The sequence below is a fragment of the Aptenodytes patagonicus genome, chromosome 16, assembly GCF_965638725.1.
Source record: "Aptenodytes patagonicus chromosome 16, bAptPat1.pri.cur, whole genome shotgun sequence".
Lineage (NCBI taxonomy): Eukaryota > Metazoa > Chordata > Aves > Sphenisciformes > Spheniscidae > Aptenodytes > Aptenodytes patagonicus.
Window position 1 is genome coordinate 1,267,506 of NC_134964.1, and position 24,494 is coordinate 1,291,999.

General features: G+C 37.5%; 1 protein-coding gene across 4 annotated transcripts in view; it reads right to left on the reverse strand.

Moving 5' to 3' along the window:
* SPAG9 (sperm associated antigen 9) overlaps positions 1–24,494 on the reverse strand; it is a 66,170-nt gene that overhangs the window by 18,558 nt on the left and 23,118 nt on the right. For 2 of the 4 annotated variants that reach the window (XM_076353755.1, XM_076353757.1), the window contains exons 4-17: positions 19,586–19,680; positions 14,654–14,807; positions 10,602–10,812; positions 9,980–10,079; positions 8,737–8,858; positions 5,569–5,626; positions 4,843–4,995; positions 4,698–4,749; positions 4,140–4,270; positions 2,832–2,888; positions 1,786–1,959; positions 959–1,088; positions 598–690; positions 148–315 (exon numbers count right to left, since the gene is read on the reverse strand). In XM_076353755.1, coding sequence (XP_076209870.1) covers positions 148–315; positions 598–690; positions 959–1,088; positions 1,786–1,959; positions 2,832–2,888; positions 4,140–4,270; positions 4,698–4,749; positions 4,843–4,995; positions 5,569–5,626; positions 8,737–8,858; positions 9,980–10,079; positions 10,602–10,812; positions 14,654–14,807; positions 19,586–19,680 — 1,698 coding nt within the window. Of the gene's footprint in view, positions 1–147; positions 316–597; positions 691–958; positions 1,089–1,785; positions 1,960–2,831; positions 2,889–4,139; positions 4,271–4,697; positions 4,750–4,842; positions 4,996–5,568; positions 5,627–8,736; positions 8,859–9,979; positions 10,080–10,601; positions 10,813–14,653; positions 14,808–18,741; positions 19,077–19,585; positions 19,681–24,494 lie in introns of those variants that run through there. The other 2 variants (XM_076353758.1, XM_076353759.1) reach the window with 2 other exon arrangements.

The window sequence follows — 24,494 nt, forward strand, 5'->3', positions numbered from 1 at the left end:
ACCTAAATATCTTGGGTTGATGACTATCCGAGAAAAAAACTATTAATTACCAATAAGTCTGATTACAAAATATGTTATTAATCTACAGATATATAGTAAAGATGTTTAACTATATAAACTATTCAACATGCCTTACTGTGATCTTACCTTGAGCTCTTGGTCTAGTCTATCTAAGCTACTTTGAGATCCTGTTTGCTGCTTGTTGCCATCTGCGTCCATACCAGTCACATCATTGTAGAATACGCTAGCACCAACCACAGACCCGCCATCTCGTGTTTTCCCTCCTGATAGGTTTACCCCTACAGCACACCACAGCTTGAAAGAAAAGTAAATACTTCACTTAAATGTTAAACTAAAAAAAGAGACACCCACTGATATAACTTAGCATATTTAACAAAATTATTATATATCTACAGTCCATTTTAAGGAATTCATTAAGATTAAAGTCATGTACATTTCTACTGAAGCTTAAATATTGATTCACCTATGCTTTAAAAAGAAACAACTTTATTTCAAAAAGAAAATAATTGGGTCTAAAATAGAAATATTCAAGCTGTAGGTTGTCCAGTTCTTTATATCATCACTGTAAATATCTACCTTCATAGAGGTATCCTTCTCATCTAAAGGTCTCAGGTAAACAGGTACAGGCAAGTTCTTCATCTTATTGTCACCCTGGCCACCATTTGCCACCTAGGCAAAAAAAAAAACCAACAGAAAAGCTTTCCCCTTTAATAGAGGTTTACAGTCTTTGGAATCAGTTGATCAGACTTTGTTAAACACAATTAAGAGTTTTGCATTGTGGTTTTACTTAGAAAGACTCTTTTAACTGCAAAAGTTCAACAAAAAAATACTGAAATCACTCAAACACAAGCTGTGTGTTTGTGTGAACAAACACGCTGTTCGAATGTCACAAAACATGGAGTTGTTACCACTGCATTTGAAAACATAAGCATAATACCTGTTTGTACTTCTGAGGTAGACTCCAGCCAAATGCTTGCACTCTACCATCCTCTTTCTGAACATGTGCTTTCACTTGGCGATACTGCTCTCTTTTCTGCTCTCTGCGTGAGGCTAAACTGGCTTCAGTTCTAGGGAAGAATCATTATTAAAGAACCTGTTATTTATGCTCTTTAGAATTCTTTGTGTAATTAGAGTTGCTATTAAACTCAATAGGCAAGATCTGTGTGGAAGCATTGGGCTACCAAAGAGATCACTAGTTTTTCACACATCACCTATAGAACACCAGGTTTCCTGCGAGCTATTTCTAAGGGACCTGGGAAAGACAGGCAAAACCAGAAAGTCTATTGTCAGTATCCTTAAAGACAATGAACTTGGCTTATGCACCTCTACTAGAAGCTTTAGAAGTTGTAAACCAAGAGGATGTATTGCCAAAAAGGACAGGAGGAAAAAAAAAAGTTTACAGATACTCGTTAGCCTGACTCATGTTGTTCTATTTTTCCATTGAACTTAAAGTGAAAGTATCTGTACCGTTACTGCTTAGCTACAACACTTGCATATAAAAGTGTACCGAGTGCTGCCTCCTGTGCCTAAATGCACTTTTATGAAAGGCAATGATATTTGCCAAACTGAATACTACTGCCAGGTACCCAGAATACTCATCCACTGCTGTGCATTTCAGTCTGCACTATGTTGATTTCGTATGTATCAACATTCACTTCAGGAGAACATTATACTTCACTTAGCAGTGTGCCATTTATTTCAGAGGATTAAAAGAGTAAATACTTGATAGAACATATCTAGTATTAGAAAACCAAAATGACTTACTCTTCACTGAGGAATTCAAAGGCTTTAGATTTGTCACTAGGTAATTGAGATAAGGTGCTGCTTCTTTTCTTGACTGAGGGCGTAATATGTGATGTTGGAGCATTATATTTAACATTGACAGGAGGTTCTGGTTTCTTAGCTGTATTGCTAGATGAACTGAAGAGCCTGCTAAAACTAGAAGAAAAAAAAAAGATAGATGAGAGTTAAGATTTGTAAGACACATCCAAATTTGACAGTGCAGGCAAAACACTGCATGTGCTAGCCTGCTCAAGCCAGTTAGACTAAGAAACTGGAGCCCAACATAGCAGCAGCCACCACACACTCAGCAGCACTCTCAAAGCACAGAAATTCATGTCAGTAGGAAAAGTTCTTAAAGAATTATTATCCCACTCGTTTATCAAATTTAATGGGGTCTTCGTCTCAAATGAAGGTCTACAGGGAACCAACAAAATTAGAATGTGAACATCACACCTAGAAGACAGTTTTATGAAGCATATTAGTTCATGCACAAAGCACTTTAAGAACCCCACCATTTTCTAAGCTAAAAGACAGAATAGTTATCAAACCACAACATCAAAAGGATTATTTGACAAATATCTTGTTGTGATTAACACTGGTTTAGATTTAAAGAGCTTAAAGTTAGAAAGGAAAATTTAACAATCAGTAAGCCGTACTCCATAGAGGAAAAGGAAGCTGAAATAAATGCAATCCACACTAGCTATTCAGGTTTCTATTTTTCATCATAAAAAAGAATCCAGAAAAATGTTCAGAACAAGAGTCCCAGTGCATATTCAGCTAGACAAAAGTTACAGCACTTTGGCATTTAACTTCACAAAGTGCACAGCCATTCACTACGTGATGCAGCTTACGATACATTTTGTCTTCAAGAACAGTCTTACCGAGCTGGCATGCTAGGTAACAAGAGGAGAACAGTTAAGACATCTTCATCTGCCAAAAGATAATTAGCTAACATACAAAAATGTGCCAGCTAACTGGTTAGGGTCTTTTTTTTTATTTTTGCCAGTGAGTTGTGTTTCAATACTTACAACTGCCAAATGCTTGATCTCTTCTTTTCTTGCATGGCTGGATTTTCTCTTGATGCTCTACAAGAAACGAAATCCAAGTTTACTGAGTAAGCATTAATTAAAAAAAGGAAAGGAACAGAACAGTGTGTACCTTTTATTTAAAAAACCAAGATAACATATTGAAAGTATCAAAGCCTGTTTCTTCACATTGCCACTTCTGATCAGAGCACAATATTGAAATTCTCACTAGATGAACTGAAGTTACATAGTAAACATCATCCACATTTATTTGCATCACAAACACAACTGGTGAGTGCCTTTCAGACAGAAGAGACAAGTCTGTGTAACACTTTGCAATGGAAACAGCTAGAAGAAAGCAGCAAGCAATTTTAAATTCTTCTGCCTCCTGTTTTTTAATATTTCAACCATTGCCTTTTATTTTAAAACCTCTTATTCTTCAACACATCAGTAAATAAATGATAAAGTGATCATCCCTGAAGCCATAGATGCATTAACAGAGATAGGAGAGGATTTCTACAGGAGAAACAGCTATAGAAAAGCAAGTCACATCTGCTTGGCCATATGCATTTTTCCCCTCTCAGGCTCAGAGTCAAAATGGCCCACAGGTATCGAGGACAACAGAAGAAGTTGGATGCCACTGTCATACCTGACCGGCAGGCGGCACCAAATGACACCGTTACCTCTGGACACAGGCACGGCTGGGGGGTGACAGTGACCAGCTGGGCTGAGGTCCGAGGCAGAAGGCTTTTTTTTTTTTAAATCATACCTTCCAGACAACTCAATATTCAGGATGCACATTAGACCAGATCACCGTCTTTACTGCTTATCTTTAACAAACCTTGCACAGTTTTAAAATTGTGTTTTTTCCTCAACAACCCAAGTCCTTACAAATGGATTACACTCAGTCTGAAGACCGTGTTATTCCTGTTTTGACATGGAATTGTCAGCTGACAACTGGGCCCACTGCTTTGCACGCATACACACAGTAATTTTTCCTGCCGACCAAACTAATGTTATTTACGATTACCAAGTTTCGTAACCATTCCAAAATACATACATTCTTCAAAGGATGCTTATTTCACATCATATGAAGTAACACATCTTCACCGAGGCCTCACCAAGAACCCATTTTGATAAGTTAAGTTCTGTGCACATAACTTGAAAACAAACTTATTCATGGGCATGTGGGGAGACAAGCAGAAGGGCAATTAAGGCCTCAAACTACTGACCAGATCATTCTGTAGCTAAAATTAAAAAGCTTATAAAATCCAAGGAGTTCTGTCAAAGATTTTTAAAAGAGCATTTTACCTTATCATCTCAGTCCATCGGACAGCTTCCTGAAGCTCCATCAACCTCTCTTTATACTGATTTCTTTCCATCAGAACACGGGCCATTTCAACACGAGTAAAACGCTTCCGTTGAGCGGTGGGGACATCACTCTGAACGCACAAAAAAGCAAACATAGGACAAACAAAGGAGCACAGTAGGGCCTTGCAGAGTCAGCCTCTGCCTTCTGATAAGAGTCAGTTTAGGGCACAATTCCAGATTCCAAATCATTTGGGGCTTTGTAAAACTAACTCAATTTTACCTTCCTCTCCTCACATCCTTTGTATGTAGTATAATCTGAATAAAAAACAGTTCTTCAAAAAGAATGTGACGTACAATAATGGGCAGAGAGGAAAGAAAGAAAACTAGACATGGTCAGTTTAAGTTCACTTGTGCTCTTTAGATTTTCTATCTTTTCTATACATGGAGGAAGTTCACCACTACTTATTAAGCAGTAAAGTTTAGTAGCACTCACTAAACACATGTGAGCTTCTAATGTCCCATTGTGGATTATACATACAAAAACACACATACACCTACATCATCATCCTCTTTAGCTTTCTGTCTTGCTTCCTCTGCTTCTGCACGAGCTCTAAATACAAAATAAAAAATAGCTGCATTAGAGACCACAGTGGGGTTTTTTTTTTTCCCCCTTTCTTTTTCACAACCATGGAATTAAACTTACTTTCTCAGCTCTTCTTCTAGTTCCTTGTTCTTCTCTTCAAGCTTTTGTTTTGCTTGTTTTACAGCCTCTAATTCACCTTGTAGTACATCCTTCTCACAGGTCAGTTCATCCACCTTTGCTATCAAATCATTCTTCACTACATTCAGTGCATTTCTACACAAACATTTAAAATACACCATTACAAGGATGACTATGGTGTCACAGTTTAGCTTCAGCCCAATTTTATTCTTGAATTTGAAGACCTACCAATTTCTTACATAGAGCTGCCGTAAAGAGATAGAGCTCTCTAAAACAGGGCAAACAACCCTTTCCCCCCAAATCTCAAATGCTCAAACACATTCACACCTCTGTATTAGAAAAAAGTAGTGATAAATCAGAACAGTTTGCTTAGAGGTTGAATTCCTCAACAGCGCTCCAATGGATTAACTTCTGCAGTTACAGCTGTGTTTCTGACAGAAAAGGCAGGGAGTTGATCTCATTGGGACATAGCACTGTATTTCTTGTAGCCTTACAAGGATAATAGCAGCTTTTGCTTCTCAGGTCCTTAATTTCTAGAAGAATACCAACTAAGCTATACATTTAGCCAAATATACCTACAAATTCAAAATACTTATACCACCACTACTCTTAGAACTGAAAGCATATTTGTATAATTTCAACTTTGTGTACGAAGACATTACAATAACAGAGAAGGTCAGTATTTTTTACATACACATTCTCACTTACTTTGTCTCCAACAGCTGAGTGTTTTCCAAAATAAGGTTTTCAACCTCACGACCCATTCCTTTCCAAAGGAAACAAACACACGAAATTAGCAGATAAAAATGGATGTTTTTACAAAACTTATGTTTTGCCATTTTCTAAAAACAGCTGAATTTTAAGTATGACAAACTTGTCAGAAAAACTGTAAGCTATCTGAAGTTTCAGGACCTACCTTCTACAGTTAGCTTTCCCCTCCACCTTGTTCCCAATCTGCCTTCAGTTAAAGCCTAAAGGCGACCCTGGCTAACCACAGGCTAGTGCTACCTCCACCTATTCTATACATTTCGAAGAGGTTACAGTACCACTAAGTCAAAAACCAAACATGGCATTTACTGGGGAAGTATTAGTCCACAAGAAGTTAAGTTTAAAATGCTGGACTTTTATACAGTGTTAGAAACAAAAGTTATCAGTTATAGACACAAGACATGCTGAATTATAAAGCTCAGATTGCGAAAGCCCTGCAGATTTCCCCAGAGCAAATGATACCTTACCAAAGAAATTATGGTCTTTAAAGCCCATGCATTCCATGTAGAGCAAAAACAAGAACAAGAAACATTTCATGTAAGGTGTGGTATGAGTGAAGAGCAATAAAATATTTAGACTTATGAAGTAAGAGTGAATTAAAACAAAGCCATCACCAAAAATTTGAAGTGGAATGTGATGTGATTAGAAGCAGGATTTATACGAAAGACAGATGTTAAAAAAGTTAAGTTTGTCACAACCATTCCTATTGGTTAGACCTCTTATAAAATCAGTAACAATAAAAGTCTATCTCATTTTCTGTGAAATAATTTAGAAGCACAGTACTTGGAAGAAATGCTAAGCCATTCAGTAAAAGTTTCAAATTAATATGCTACTATGGAAAAAAGTGATCTTAACTCTCCATGTAACCACTTCAATATTATTTAAATTTCTGGAAAATAATTTCTCACCCTATTGTTTGCATGCCTAAAATAATATAATTTGCAGGATTTTAAAAAGATAAACTTTCAGGCAGAAAATAATTATTTTACATCTTGCACAGCAAAATAATTACCACACTGATAATGGCAGAAGTTATGCTAATTCAAGATTAACACAGCAAATGAAAAAGGTATCTTAATGGTGGAGACCTTTTATAATACTCTAAGACCACAATCTTCTAAGCAACTCTGGTAACAGAAGACTTAGAAGATATTTGGATAACAAAAAAAGTATCTAAAAATAGACATGCAAGTCAAAGTTCCCTCTTTTGGAACTTCTCTCTCTGGGTTTTGGATTAAAAGTAAATGACATTTAAAAGTGAAGGAACTTAAATCAGCTATTGTTACTTTATCAATATCTGGAGAAATCGCCTACACTACAGTCATCAAGAGGTTTTATTCAAGCGGCTATTGCTTTTTAAATGTTTTCAGTATTCACAGGTAAAAGTACCTAGGATCACTTCCAACAGGTTTCAGGATCCTTTATAATGCAAGAACAAAAACTAGAAAGCCAAGAGTGCAAAGGCAAAGAAAAAAAGTTATCAAGCAGGGAAAAAAAATGCAGAGAATGTATTTTATGAGAGCAGCAGCCAAGAACGCCTAACCGTAGAAGCAACAGATTTCAAAGAATTTTTTTTAAAAAAGCATACACACCAGAATATTCCCCTGGGTATGCAGCCCAAGAGAAAACAGATTAGAGAATCCCAATTAACTACTTTTACAGAACTCCAAACTAAAATTTAATGCTCACTTAGAACAGATCCAAAGGCTTGAAACATACCGACTATCCTGGATGCAGATGTGGCTTTTACATAACAGAGTAATTTGGACTATGGTTGTGCTCAAAGTGAAATCACGATTCTATAGTAAAACTTTTAGACCAATGCATTCTGCGTAACAAATGCAGTTATAACAATGTGTTCATTTTGCACACACCGGTGTTTCTAGCAGTAGTTTTACAGAAAATGGTAATGAAGTCAGTGACAAACTTTTGATACGGTATACTAAAAAGTATATTATTTTTGCTCATGGAAAACAAAGCATCTGTTATCAGGAAGTCCTGAGTGTAATTTGATTTCTTTAAACAATTTATCATGTAGCTAAGGGACAGAAGTTGCTATATGTTAATACTTCTCCAGTATCTGTATCTTTGCATGCAGAATGTGTCATTAGTTGTCCCTGTGACAACAGAGTGCAAGAGTTTTGGATGAAGTATGTTCCAGCAAGGATGCGGTGGTCCTCACTGCGCAGGATTCAAAGCAGCAGGGAGCGACAACAAAGAAAAACCATCTCTCAGACTGGAGATAGGCCCATTACTCCCAGCGAGTAATAGTTTGCAGAAATGTCACCTACTGGATGTAAAAAAAAAAGCTTCTGGTGGAACACTGAACAACCAGAAATCCAGACTGCACACACAACACTTCTAAGGAATACTACTAAAAATCTGTATTTTTGCCAGGTCAGACAACAGAAACAAAGAAACTGCTGATTTTCTGTATACAGCCCATTTCTAAAACATAAAAGAGTTGCATCTGCATTTTATACACTCCATAGTACCAGCTTTCATTATTTCAAAATGAGGCCTGAACACCGATATGGCCAAAAATATCTTGTTACAGAAAGATCCTTCTTTTAATGACGTTTTTGCTCCTGATCAACTCATATTCCCAAAACTTACATTTTGTTCAGTCAGCACGAAAGTAGCAGCAAGCTGCTTCGGGGCAAGAGAAATGTGGGTTCTCCCTCCCCTTTCAATTAATGGTTTGATTCTCAAATTACCACCATTGCATTCTGCTGCAATTCTCTCTTACAAGTTAAATTCCATAGAGAGGTGATAAAGCCAGGCCATTACAGATTGGGCACAATCTGAATTAAACTACCTAAAACTAGTTCAAGATAAAAAACCCTCGCTCAAGATAAAAATCCTTGTGTCAGAGAACAAATAGGGAACACTGAAATAGACAATAGCATAAGAACAGCCCCAAAAGATTAAGGCCGATATCATTATATTGAAAGAACAAACACCTTCTCCTGTTTTTTGCATTCCAATAACCACCTTACGATGATACTCAAAAGATTTTAATGCAAATGAATCCTAACAGTAAATCCAGCAAGGATAATTAAGCACTCCACTAACAAGGAAAATTCCTCTTTAAATAACCTTTCTTACCCAGTAAATCTGCACCTTCATCCACATCTCCAATTAGGCCAGAACCAGCAGATGACAGCTCTTCAAAGAGTGACTCTGTATTACGGTCAAATGCTTTGTTCTCTATGCCTTTGGTAGGAGTGCTATTCAAAGGATTAAAACAAGACATAAAAAAGCAGAAAGAAAACATTCCCACATTGAAGAAAGTTTTCTCTGTGTTTTTACCAGTAGTTCATTTGTTATCCCCCCCAAAAAAAAACAGAAGTAAAATTTTCAGGAGCTTTCAGTTAGAGTCCTAGATTCTATTTTCAAATACTACTTTGGCATCAAGATCCCAAACTTGAGGTAGCTGCTGATTTTGAGCTGGTCAGGATTTTAATAAATTAAAGCATATCAAGTTTTGGCGTATAGAAATTCAGCCCCGTCAGGACTTAGTCAGCCCAAACACTTAAAGAGCAGACAGCTCAGCCAAACTGGAAGTCATTTAATATAACAAGAACGCAAGAGAACCAAATAGAGATCAAAGTATTCCTCTGGCCAGAAAGGGGGCTTCTTTCACACAAAGATCTTACGCCATTAACATTCACTATACAAGGTCATTTTTCCATCTGATCACAAGAATGAAACACAATGTATTTGAAGGACTTGTGGCTAGACCCTAAATTGTTCAGGACTTGCCTAGAAGATCAGGTACTCCTCCCGCTACTAAAACAGCACCTGTTTATTTTTTATGGGGCTTTAGAGCTTTTGAAAGAAACGTTATCCTTCACAAGCAAAAGCCTGCAAAGAAGCAGACTCAGGCAAAAGCATTCTGCCAACACTGGGATTCCACCACCAGAATGTGATAAATAAATGCTGCAACATTTGCAAAGCCAGTCATAAATCCAGATTTTAAAGATATGGGTGAAAACACAAGGGCCCAGCTTGGAAACTGCCAGTACCTTGAAACCTTCATCTAGGAAGAAAAGGCCTCTTGGTATAGACCCTTTGCTTGAAACATGGAAAGAATATTTAAGCATTCTTAAGTCTGCTGTAATACGAAGTACCCTGAACATTCATCAGGTATAGCAACAGAATGAAGAACTGCTGTTGCACTTAAAAACTCCTGAGGAATTTGGGGAAGTAGGGTCACAGAAGTAGGAGATTCATTATATAATGCATGATCTCAGTCCGGTAAAGTTTCTAAACAAGTCATGAGTTCAAAACCGAAGCCTGGTACCTTCTAAAATTGGTCTTCCTACTCCAATCACAACACACAACTTACCTGGAACCCTTATATCCACTGAGATCTTTATCCATATCCAACTCTGGAGTTGACTCAATGATTGCCTGAACTTCAGATTTTTCTTCATTTTCATTTCCACCTAGGGAAAAGCAAGTGGTATGTCTCCATAAAACAAAAGTCACTGTGACATATGACATTATCTACATGTAGTAGTTGTTAATTGATCACCAAATTAATAGACTCCTGTTCAAAGACTTATCAAGGTAATGAAATGAGAAGACCTATGGATTTTGATACTTTAGTACAGACACTGGAATTTTTAAGTCTCTCCTGAATTTAACTTAAGTCATCCAACAGTAGTTATTTCCCACTATTTCTGCGATCGAAACCAAGCAGATGTCTCTCTTCTCATGACTTTTTGTGTCTAGATGAGTGCCACTTCTGCTGTTTACAAGGAAATGTCATAAACAATTCCAATTCTAGAAAAATAAGGACTAAAGCCACCAATAAACAACAGACTTGTATCTCTTACCAATATTCTGTACTCCTAAAAATATTGAGTAAAAAGACATTTCTCATTTGTGGCACAACTAAGATATTTCATAACAGATTAAATATGAGGCCCATAGTAACCATATACTAAAAAGTTAAAGCAGCTCACCAGTGGACACGTTTCTTGTCTCTTGAGCTACCTGTACTTCAATATTCTTGCTTATGTCCAGCTTCTCATTCGGCATATCTGTGTCCTTTGCAAGCCCTTCAACATCTTCCTTTTGAGGAGTTTCAGCAGGCAGTACAGGTACATCTGAAGCAGCTGTGGATGCTGGAGTAGTAGATTTTGAGCCTGCTTGGCTAACATCAGAAAGCTCATCCTAAAATTGAACATTACCATTAAAAAAATGAACACAAATTAAAGTATTATTAGAAGAGTTAGGCATATAAACTAAAGAACAAACACCAAAATTGTGTTTTACTGAAGAATATGCATATGCAAAGAAACAGGAATGGAAAGAATACTTTAGGCGAGTACTGCCAAATTCTTAAATATCTTAAAACACCTTCTTAAAAAGTAGACATTGAGGCACTGATGCAGAACATGGATTTAACCAATATAAAAGTATAGTATTTGCAAGCACTTCACTCAAACTGTTTTTACGTGCTTTCCAGTCGGAACTGTAAGCCCTGGATGACATTGAGAACGAGACATTGAACAGCAGTGACTGCTTGTCCAGTCAGATTCCAGATCAACTATGGAACATCAGTAAATAGCTCCTCCTTAGAAGCTGATTCCTGGCACCAGTTTACATTGCCGTGACGCTGCATGAAGAACCACAAGTGTGGTTATGAATCCAGCTGCGGGACTCACGATCATTACTCAGACAGGGCTGCATCAGGCACTGTGTTCGAGGGCAGGCTAGACTGTGTTTGATAAAACTAGAGGCTACTACCTCTAGTAGTAATACTAGAGGTAATACTGGTAATACTAATAGCCCTTTTCTGGACCTTGTCTCCTTTCATTCACATTTTACCCCTCATTCATGACCAGAGCCATACCAGCATCCAGACGTCTTAACTATGACTTAAATAGCACGTAACAGTGAACAAGATCTCACTGCAGGTATGAAAACAAATTAGACTCTTTAGGCCAATATTTTCTAGCATACAGCATTAGAGGAATCTCCTTGGGAAAAATCAAGATGAAACACTGAGACCGGTATGTGCAAAATGAAGGCAGAATGGTAAGTTTTAATAAAACATTCTTTTAGGGTTTTGGTTGGGAATCAGAGCTGAAAGCAAGGCTCCTAGACAAGTCTGTGACATTTAAAGAGGACATATCTGTTAGCTCAGGAAACCAAAACTTGTCAAGAATGAAGCAAATTTAGAGACTTTGTGAAGCATCAATTCATTGTACTGCTAGCATCCCTTTTTGAGAAGGAAGTGAAACTGAATTTTAAGGTTATTTAAAAAATACAAGAGAGACCTGCATATAGACACACATTCTCTCATTTGTACTTAGTGTAAGATTACTAAGAATTGTAATTTCTAAATTTTTACTTTTGGAACTTCCTGGCAAGATAAGATTTTAATTTGTGAGGTCACAGGGGGGAAAACACACATTTATGTGCATCAGCATAAATGAAAAGCTTGCATCCTATAGTGACATCCCCACATGGAATTTGCAAGCCTTAGAAACAAAATTCAGCACTTTCAAGACCTGCCTATCAATTACTTCCAGTTTTCATCCTTTTTTAGTAAATTCCAAAATAACAAATTATTAATATTTGATATTCTGAAAAAGTTATTCAGAAATACAGTCAACTAACAGATGCCTCTCAAGGAATAAAACATGTACACCTACCCATAGTAACACAAGGCAAACACGACATATTAAGGTGTTAGGTCCATTCAAAAAAAAAAAAAAGCTACACGATTTACCCAATTGCCTTTTGAATTGGTGAAGTTCAGCCGCTGGATAATGATTCATACTTCAGCAAGCAGATACAGAAGGGAGAAAATGGTATCCCTTACCAAGGGAATCCGAGTTCACACAAACAGGGAATAAAACCTCAACAGAGCTGTTGGCTCTGTTCAAACACTTCTACATCTTTGTATTCAAAAGGCATCCACTAACTGATGCAGCACAGACTGATCACTGACTTTCACACACAAAGCTCAAGAAAACCAGCTTGATAGTGCAAGAGAAAACAGCAGAGAACGGTCCTTTCCTTAAAGGAATTTCAAATAATCCCATCTATTTTACATTTCTGACTTTATTATCTACCGTATTTTTTTAGCTAACTCTTGGAAACTATACTGATTAAACTATCATGAATGTTTGTTCTAGAAGTAATGAAAATTAAATGCAATTCCATTAAGTGACAATGAATTAATCAAAATATCTCAAAGTCAATGCTGGGTTGACTTCGCAAGTTTGACTTTTTTGGCAATGTTGCCAGAAGACTTTTCCTGAAAAAAGAAAAGTTAGTTTAAAAATTAGATAATTAAATCTGAAGCAGTAGCTCATCTGCAATGCTTTGCAGTAATAAGCAGTGAGAATGAATGGTACATAATTGTATGTTGTCTTAACAATGACATCCAGCAATGTCACTACTGTACAAGCTACAGGATACCCAGTCTTTTTAGTCTGGGTTTCTCCAACACCTACTCTTTGTGATGCTTTTAGAGGAAACACTGACCATTAATGAAATGCTCATGCATGAATGGAAAACAGATGCCTGAAAGCAGCAGAATCTTACTTGTGCCTTGTACTTGATGTTAAAAGTACTTAGAGGAAAGAAAAGTATTAGAGGGAAAAAAAGTTTCAAATTCTAGTTATGACTCCAATATATCATGTTATCCAACACGTTCACTTCAGAAGTACTTTACATTCCCAGCTAAAAAGCAAAGATGCTGCTTTGGACCTAAGGAACTTATTCTAACTAGGTTTGAAAAATTACAGTCTGTGCTGTTTTGTAAATTCTCTTTTAGCAGCGCATTATTTTGTGAAGAACTATACCAAGAAGCCTATTTTGACAAGATATAGTAACCAATATAATTTTCTGAGGGGACAGAAAGGGGATCAGACTTCCCTTTATAGCTCTTCTCCACTTACTCTTAGTCATAACTTTTAAGTTGTACGTCAGTCAGCTCTCCTAAAGTCTGTTGATTTATTGATGTTAATTGACATAGGACAAAGGGAATAGGACAAATTCAAGATCCAAAAGTGGTCCTAGCCAAGAGTTTAAGTGACAATTTTTAGATCCAAATTCCTGTTGTCACTTTGATATGTTTATAATTAACCATTACTTACACTTCCCATTATCTCCATATGACCTCTAAGCAAAAAAAAAAAAGTCTGGGTTCCAATTATGTCTGGATAGTTTTTTTTAATTCTTATCAGTTTAATATTCCCCTGCTAGGTCTTAAGTTCACTTAGGAGGAAATTCCCCTCAGCTGTATGCCTTTTCAGAAATAAAAGTACATTCATAGTCTTCCAAAAAAACCTCATCAACATAAAGATATAGGGAGGCTTTACACATTCTGGGGTTCTTCACCCTGCAGATCCCTCTCCTGCTGTGCTGTTAGTGCACCCTAGTCCCGACTGCCAGATTCATCACACTCCAACACCACTCCCACAGTTTTCCATTTCTGCAGTTTGTTCTATGCCACCCTTTCACTGTTGGAACACAGAACAATTGCAGGAATTATAGCCAAGCGACACGTAAGGGAAATCATAATCACAGGCTAATTTAGGAAAGTTAGGTCATTCTCAACTCTGCGGTATACCTACGCTATACGCCTGATAGTAGGCAGAGGCTGTGTTAAGAGTACTGCCCGTGTAGTAATCAAAGCTTCCCTTCTAAAAGGATATTAAACCAGCAGACTTGTTTACACTGTCTAGTTACATATCTAATGTGTAAAGAACAAGTGACCGACCTTTGGAAAGGCTTCTCAGAAAGAAGAAACCCACTCCTGTGAGTAGGAGAACTAGCCCATATTACCACTCATTCGGAAAACGCAACCCCAACTCCGTTTCTTCCAGTAAATAAGTTCCCTCAAAGCTCACTTGAGTAAGCAACATACTTGGCTTACACAAAGATGGTTTAGGGTTTTCCCTCCTCCCCTTCAACTTCCCTTTTCTCCCCCACGAAGGATCTAACCTGTTTATGGGAGTTTCTCCTAACGCACAAGGCAGCCAAGCTGAGTGCTCACCTTTAGGCTTGTGTGGGACCGTGGCTGGCTTAGCTCGTGGAATTTCCAGTGCTCTGACCCAGGCGTTTCCCCCGCTTCTCTCTGAGTTTCAGGCGTAAGTAGCGCATCTCCTGGAGGTAATGGGAAGATGCCCAGTGATATCGGACGCTCCTTTCTGTTTGAAAGGGAGACAGGTTTCATCAGCCATTTCAGATGTCACATAATTTATTTTCCTGTACGCCTCTGAAATCAGCAGGGAAGTGGTAAAATTATAGGTTCAAACATTCATACATTATGCTCTATTAACTATACAATGTAGCATACACAGTTTGTATTACAGCACATAATTCCTCATTTCACATTATTTAATTGCAAATAGTCTATTTCATGGCTTTAGGCAGCAGTTATTGATTGCACCAAAGCTAATCTATAGTAAACAAGTTTTACAGAAGTGGAACACAAACAGGAGTATAAGATGAAAACATTTCCTTATTTCAGATTAAATTACAGTTTTCAGCAACCACTCTTAAAAATACCATTTGGCACTTTTTTTTTTTTCAAGATACAGTACCACATAACTTCTACAACAGCCAACAGCTAAATCATTAACTGAAGCATTTGGGAAAGTTGTAAACAATCAACTATTCAAAATTTACGGTATTTTTCTTCTGAAGATCACAGGAATTACATGGATTTGTATCACTGAAAAAAACTGGGTCAAGGAATTACTGATGTTAAAACTAGCCCAGCCAAAAATTGCATAGTTTTAACCAAGATCAGTACAAAACAAACTACACAAAAGCTTGTGCCAGTAAGGCAAATGACTTCATCCCAACTCTTCACCACCTCTGCTGTCTTTATCACTTCTCTATGGCAAACAACATTTGGAAATTCCAAAGCTTCGTATAAAAAAAAAAAATCCCCAAGTCAAACTTGCTGTCAGTAGTGTGATCAGTGAACAAAAAGATTAATTCTTCCTGCTAGCGAGAGACAAAAAACATTGTGTAGAACGCAATTCATAGGATGCTACAGCCAGCCCTGAAAAGGAAAAATATCAGCCAGGCATAGAATTGAGATAAAGCAAACTATTTGTTCAGTCAGAACAATGAAACACAGAAAAAAGGACTGTAATCAACTAGCACAGCTTTAAGTACACTAAAGACAGAAGATAAAAGTGTGCACAAGAAATGGCAGAAAAATTATGCTTCTTGAGAAAGCATTGTCTGTAAGTACCCCTGCAGAGGCAATTCAGACAAAATATTAAGATTTGAGATCTCACATTTTAGCATTATAAAAAGTCAAACCACAACCACATATACTTTCTTTTGCAATGCGTTTCACAAATTAAACATAACCTAGGCAGAATTCTGTGCAGAATTAGTATCTGCATACAAGTTATATGCAAAAATATGAAACGGAATGTTGAAAAGCAAAAGGAAAAGCTAAGCACTTTTATAAATTTTTTTGGTTTTGTTTTGGGTTTTTTTTTGTTTATTTAGAAGAAAAGGTAATCAAGAAGGGATTGTATTTAGCAATCACGCAGCAAGCTCCTTTTGGTAAGTTTTACATCACCAAAAAAACCAATGTTCAAATAGCAAACAATCTTAATTGGCATGAACCTTTCCGGTACCGGTGTACAAAGATACTCCCTGTCAGAAAAGTGTTTGCAACTAATTCTCACGTTGCATGTATCTGGGCCTTCCATAAATATTATTCCAAGTTACATCGTTAATTCGGAAGTAGTTTAGCAGAGCAAAGCAGGCAGCAAAGGGAGTAAAGCAAAATCAGTCAAGGTTACGAAATAAAAAGCATCAGATACTGTTCCAGCATCTGCAAACTAACTGTGCTGAAAAGTCTTCACAAAAAACAGCCACAGAATTACACTGAATGTGATTCCAGCGATTCCCGCTATTGTAACAGGTTCTGCTTTTCTTTAGATTTCCCACAACCCTAATGCGTGTGGGGAACAAAAGACACACCACATAAGCTGAGATTATGTCAAAAGACAGACTGAAACCATTTCATTGGTTAAGAAGTCCAGCAACAAAAAAAAAGGAAAAAAGCAGCCCTTCAGTGGACAAGAAAGCCGGTGATAAAGCACGCATTGTGAAGGGCCCTTCGCTTTGGAAAACGCCTCCCGCAGCAAGGGTTCGGAGCAGACAGATTTGCTTACTTGCAGGATATGCCACAAAGCTTATCTTCTTTGCAGTCTTCAGAAGAAAGAATTTAAACAAAATGGGTACCAAAAAGTTCACAACTGACATTTGCTTTTTTGCGGAATAGTTTTAAATAAATTTTTATAATGAACATATTTTGATGCGCTAAGAACACAGTTCAGGTGCATCGCAAGACTACACAGTAAATGAAGTTTGAAAAGGGGGCTTATTTTGCAAGTGAAGGTTATGATGTGCATGTCTCCATTAAAAGAAATTATCTGATGAGACTGAAGCAATTTCAACTTATTTCACTGGTTGTTGACCAGAAAGCAAAGAACCCCTTCTACTGCCCCAACGTCCAAGAAATATCTGAAAATATCACAGTGAGCAGAAGGCAGGCACGTGTTCTAAAAGCCTAAGCTAATATTCTGAAGTGATGTATTGAAGCATTTACAGGAACCTTTAGGATAAGCAACCAGATGCTCTGTTCTAAAATCCGACTAGTGTTAAAAAATAGAAACAATTCTTCTACAATTAGATTCCTTCATCCTCTATTTTTATCATTTTTAAATGAATAAAAGACTAAGGAACTGAGTTCCAATTCCTGTAATTCCTAAAACAAATTACTAGGGGCAGGAAAAAGCATAGCTTACCAAAACCCTTCAAATTCATTAAATATTCTCCAGGGGAGCAAAAGCACATTACAAAAAAACCCTATTTCTTAAACCATCTGACCACTTCAGTATAAAAAAAAAATCTAATAGAAGTTACTGAACATGAAGTTCAATATTTTGCCTTTTTTTTAATTGAGTTGGGGGTTATTTGTTTTGGGTTTGCCCCCCCCCCCCCCTTTCAACAAGCTCAGCTTTACTAACTAAATCAGTCTATAGAGTTACATTTTAAATTTATTTCTTTGTATTTTAATATTCATATACATTTATTATCAGTTGTTAATAATTGGTATTTCTTTTAGGTATTGATTGGCTTTAAACCTTTGGAACAACCCTTCTGTGTTCAGAGATGCAAGTTAAAAGCGTACTACCATAGAAAGTCTACATGCACCATGTTTTAAGGAGAAAAAGTCACATAGCTCCTTCAGAGAACACTGTTTTCCAGCATTTTTCCCTTTTTAAGCAAAGTTTACTATTAAATTTACAACCACAGTTAAAGTATGTCAAGTTTTCAGGTCAGAAAACTACATCTTAAAACTTTTCCACCTGTTTTCCACTTGTAATTATAGCACTAAAACATGTCAAGACTACTTTTGGTCACAATATTCTAATGCATCTCTGCTACTGCTCCAGGCAACTAGGACAAACAGAACGTAACTTGAGGGGGGGACGGACAGAGTTGGCAGCTTGCCATACAAGTACAGAAAAAGGAGAGGATAACATTTGGCTGAACAATAGTGAATAGGCTTTAAGAGCTCTAATGTTTAAATAATGAAAGATTTTTTTTTCCCACCAACCAATAATCACATTTTTTTAAAACAATGTAACCAATTACTGTGGTTTTGAGCAGATCATCAATTGACTGATCTTACATAATTCTTTCGATTAAAAAAAAGTGAAATTTACGGCTTCAGACTGCATACATTTATGGCTACACAAGATCAGCCAAGTACCTGACAATACACTGAACGTGAGCTTTATCCACGACATTATCAGCACAGCTTTTTTTGCAGGTTACCATAAACGAATGTAATAGCTTTCTAAAAAAAAAAAGATACATAAACTGACCTTGTACTTGCTTAAATAAAAGGCAATGAAATTTGAGTGTATAAAAAAATATATTGCCATATCCCAGTCCATAAATATTATGTTTACAAAAGAACTTGAAATTTATACATAATTTACATCTCTAATTTATCCTTGCTCTTTCTGTTTGAAAGGAAAACGGAAAGCAGAGAAAAAGAAAGAGCGCATGAAGCCAAGGTTCAGTAGGTCAGAGTACCTGAGTATCCTTGGTAGGTTCTGCGTCAGAGCTGGCACACCAGTAGAAATAGAAAAGTGCACAAGCAGCAAAACTGAGAGAGATACCAAGATAGCCGAATTAATGACCACCGCCCCGCCAACGAAGCCAAACACAAATAGCAGCATGCATCCAGGATTCATGGCGCTGTGCTGGCATGGTGAAACGCCGGAACCAAGAAGGCTACACAGGGGCCGAGGGTGTATCTTTGTAGGCAAAGTCTGTCATTCAGCCGCTGCCACAAAAACAATGCCATCAGCAGCAGCTTTCCACTCTTCTGCAGCAGCTCCAGAGCAATGACATCACCGCTCTCCTCCCCCTCGCGCCGGGAGCCGCCGGGCTCCTCGCAGCATCTATGCAGCGACGCAGAGACGCAGCCAGCCCTGGAGTTATTCTCCCCTCCTTCCACGCAGAGTTCATAGGCTAGAAAGCTTCAAAATCTGCATAATACATTCACACAAGCCCTTAGAACAAATGGGTACCACGATACGCACCTTCACCAACCTGTACACAAAGCCATGGCAAGATATCAATTATTTTGGGACAGCTGCTGACATTTTCCCTGCCTACCCGAATGCAAACACTCAAAAAAGCTGAAATTGTTTAAGGCTAATGTACAAAGTATATCTCAACGTTTAGCAGTACAACAGCAAAAGCCTCTTTCTACTGATTTCTACACTATTCTCTTACCGCATTCCAATCATACAACAAATCTTTCCGATTCAGCCAAACTGTTGTTGCAGGATTAAAGAACAAAGTCTTGCAAACACAAATGAATGGATTTTTTTCCTTTCATTTCAGGGTGAGAGCGTAATAAATAGCTTACCTAATTCTACTGTGTGTTGTGGATTCTAGCTGATCACCCCCTGTTAGCTGATGAAGTTTGGTTCTTTCCAAGTGCTCCATATAATTGTGAATCATCTGTTTAAAATGACAGAGAAACAGCAAGAAATTTTTAATACCATTTACTTTTACTGCAACTGCATAATTCTTGGCCAATACAATATAATCTTCCCCTGTAGTGCTAAAAATAGTAAAAGCATTCAGAAACATTAAAGAAACAGGTAAAGAAAAGAGCAAAATTATACAGTGTGTAAAACCACAAACCAGAAGAGAAGCCCATAATAAATATAAAAATTTGAGAACTTACTCGTGCATTCATGCACAGGAAACATCCTAAGGGCACACAAAGTGCATGTGGTATTACAAACGAGTTTTGAACAGAAGTGCCACGTTCAAATCCATTTCAGAGGCTGTTTAAGACCTCTACGCCCAACAGATATCAAAATTTACTATATGACACACAATACATTTCACTATAGCCTAACTGCAAAGAACTGCAAAGGTCAGACAATATGCACCTCAAATATTAAACATAATGAATCTACAAACTAAGAATCAGATTATTTCCATAGGCAGAAATACGAAGTCAGCATCTCTTCTCTTTTTTTCTGCCAACATCCAAATAAATTTAAGTTCACTTATAGAGAATACAGAAAGCTTTGGTTTTAAATTATCTAGACTGATATCTCATAAAAAGGACGGAGTGCCTGTGGATTTTTAGCACTCGAGAAGAGCTTTGCTTGCTTGCTCTCTTTCTTTTAAGAGAGACAGCCACAGGCCAACTCCTGCAGTCATGACTTAGCTAATGGACCCCGATTCCAACAGGCCAAAGGATGATGCTACTCGGATGTAACTGATCCCGGACGGGCATGGGGGGAAGTGACAAGTACCACTGCATCACTCCAAAAGGTTAGTTCGGACATGTGTCTTTGAAATGAAAGCTGGGAAAGCCTGAAGAGAAGCCTACATGACATTTGGCATTTTTAGCATTTCTGCACTCGCATTCAAAGATGAATAGGGCACCAGGAGGAAAAAAAAAAAAAAAAAAGACAGAAGGAAAGAAATCATAGGTGTATTGCAGAAGAACTTAGTGTATTTTTTTCCTGAGACATACTGAGGTCACATCTCAAAGGCTTCCTCTAGAAAAAAATACCTATTCTACAAAACTGTAATTTCTTCTGCTATTCTAGAAAGGGTATACACACACTTTTAGAATAGGGTTATTAACAGGCATTTGTACAACCAATATTACATAACCTTTTATTTGGGGGGCATCTGCATACATTAGGACTGAATTCAGCAGGACCTGGAAACCCACATCTGCATGTTACTTTCAAGTCGGGGCTGATGTGTCCAAGGCCAGTAAGCTTGACCTTCGGATGCTACTAACTTCAGTTAATATCAGCTTCTCCACAAACACTGCTTGCCAGCATTAGCTAGATATGAATATATATTCTTAGTCTGAGATTTTTTTTTTGGTAGAGCGAACTGGCTTAAGACATCCTGATTGATGGATATTCTATAAATCAGTAACTTATATGGTAAATACTGGTTACATACAGATCCTGGTTTTCCCAGTATTCACCTGAACTAATTAATATAATTCAGACCCCCCCAAAAAAAATCTTGCTATTTTTAAAGAAACATTATATGATATACCTTAACTGCTGTCAAAAGCTTACAAAATTTATCCTCCAACAAAATTACATAAATGCAGCATTTTACTTGGACCATCTCATTTGCTTTCTGAATTTTTTTAATGCTTGCTCATACACAGAAGCAATCAAAAGAATTGAAAGCTCCACCTTCAACTATCCACATTTCTTGTTTTTTCCGTTTCCACCAAGCAACCAAAATTAGGTGTTCCAATGGCTCCTGTGCATAGTTTTACAAGAGTTTATCATAATCCAAATTAATTTAGAAATTCCAGGAAAAAATAATGCATTAACTTTGAAATGCACATTAGACCATTCTGTATCCTGTTCATGTATTCCCTCATCATGCAAGGGAGATATTACTGAACAGAAGCTGACCTACTTGCAAACACTTCCATTTGCAGCACACCAACTGGTTTCTCTAAGTAAAATTTTACACAGAACATCTGTGGTGCTTTTTAGCTACTGAACAGAACTTGAGTAACTAGTACCTTTCCAGGGAACAACTAACACATAAGGAGAAAAAAAAAAAAGAGTAGGGTCAGTAAAACCCGCACAACTTCCGTGTTTTGCAAAATACATGGTTTAACCTACTTTCTTCCCTCCCCTCAATCTATTCTTTGTTTACTGAAATGTCTCATCATATTTATTACCCACATAGAGAGGCTAGAGGGCAGGTCAAATTAAAGGACTATGTAGTTTAGTATTGTTCTGCAGATCAAAATACTGCTGATGGTAAAATAAGCAAATCTGAAGGTCACATACTTCAGCATAAAGCACGTAAGCTATAGGGACACAAAAATAAGATAAAAACCAAATGTGTGCATGTGCAGTGCAGCACGGCAGCTTGTCCACAGATCCAGGCTATACACACCAGTGTTATCCCCAAAATCAGAAAAACAGTGGTACCACCATGTAAAGTCCACGGACTGCCTCGATCCAGGGTCCCAGGGATAAAAGCTGACAATACTGGAATATTGTCCACAAGCAGCAAAGTTCCTCAGCCTCCCTCTCTACCCATGGGACACAGGGGGGGGCTACACAGCTGGTGCTGTAGAGTCATGAGACATAGCACATGGATTTTCAACTTCTAGAAATCAGTTAATGAAAAGGCTGAAATAAAAAAAAATACTGTAACTTATTGGGAATTTAGCTCACTAACTGCTCATCTACAAGAAAATTTTGAAGACTCCCTCCAAAACCACTGGGATTTGAACCAGATGACCTCCAGAGGCTCTTTTCAATCTAAATTACTCCAAGACTCAGCATATCCTTGAAGTGCCATCCTGATCCAAAGAAAAAAGTCTAATGAATTAACACACTAGAAATCTCAAGTGCTCAAAATTTGATCAAAAGTTTTGCTATGTTTTGAGATTACTCAGCTATCCAAAGAAAAAGAATTAATATTACTGACAATTTAAAAATGGATCTAAATTGAATAATTGCTCTCTGCTCAGCACAATTCTTACTGAAGTTACACTGAAAGACAGATGATAAATAAAAGGCTACATCTACCACCCTTCTCTTCAGTAAGAGTTGCAGTCAATATTTAATCATCCATAACCTTTTACTACTGACAGCTCACCTTGCTGCCCCTAAAGTCCACAAGTATTTCGAATATGACCAATTGTCCCAAGGGAGACATCATAAATACTGACCACTCTTCATCACTGTTGTAATTAAATACATTGCTCAATTACCGTTAGTTGAGGGGATAAAAGATAAGGTAATTCTTCAAAGTTTGAGTTTATGTAGTTAACAGCATTTCACAATTCACGTGTTAGCTCATTTTAGGGCACAACATGTAAAAACTGACTATAATGAGCTTCTGAAGACATTACAGCATGAATAGGAAAGTCATTCCCTTCGAATGCAAGTGATAGCAATGCAATGTCTTTCCATCTCAAAAAATACTCAGATTGGTTTCCTCATACAGCACATGACAAGTTCTGCAACTGTAGAAAGTGTTACAGGTTTTTCTACGTCTTAAGCTTCAGCATTCAGTGAAAGACAATGACCATCCTGTCACTAGTTTCTATTCCTACCCTTACAAATACGACCACTCCCAATGTACGCAAGCCTGATAACTTTCTTTGTCAAAAACAAATGTGTATATACCATGTTGTGGTTATTGTTACCTGCACCTTTTCCTTAACCAGGTTGAGAGCATCTCCTTTATACCTTCCTTTCTCTTTCACTCCTCCTTCCTTTCTGTGCCAATGCTTTAACTCCCCCAGGACAGGTTTTAGTAATTCTTTCACTGTCAGACCAGGCTCTGTGCTACAGCCCTCGCTGTTCATCCTGCGGATCCAATCAGGTTTGGCACAAGTGGCTCCTCCCTTTGGGAATGTGCGACCAACTGTGTATATATAGATCTTTCTGTGTCCCACATAATCTAGATTTATTAAGGTAACAGACATTTCTAGAATCTCCTTGATTCAGTACCAAAGTCCTAAATATACTTCCACGTAACTACCTTTTACCTTTAAGGATTCATGGTGAGCTTGTCACCTAAGTAAAAGCATCATTCCCACTGGTGAGTTCGATGCATCTTTATCCACATATAAGGTGATGTTGCTGGCAGATACAATAGTATGTAAAGACGTTAAATCCAGGCTTTATACATCAAGCTGTTAATGCTTAGCGTAAGGCTTCAGAAAAAACTACTTGCTTGAACAGGTATCTAAAGTCTAATCTCAAAACCACTATGACTGGCACCCATGCTTAGCCACAACTGTAATTAGACATCTCCACTCAGCCTTCTCTTCCTGTTGCCCTATAACAGGGACTTGCTGGGGATATCTGTTTATCCAAATGAGCCTGACAAAGTACATTCCCAATGCCAGAGACAGGCTCACTGTTCTGTCACATTGTATCAGCGCAAAACACTGAGAAACTTCCATGGCCCAATTATGCTTCATTAAACTAAGCCCATATTCTGTGTGTCAGGGAAAGAGATATCGAACCATCTTTGCCTTGTGTTTCCCAAAGGATAAAAAGAATCACCTTCCTTAAACAGAAAAAAAAAAGTTTTATTTTGGAAATCTGTGCAGAGAAGTGCCAAGGGTGTTAGTCAACTCTCAAGTAGATGCTAAAGTACTGCTTTGCCTCAGTTTCCCAACTGAGTAGCAAACATAAAACAGTCCGCAGCCAAGCCTTTAAAAAGCCAGTGCCATAGTCATGAAGTGTGCCCCATTAACTATGCAGAAAAAGAAAATAAGACCCTTTACCTCCTAC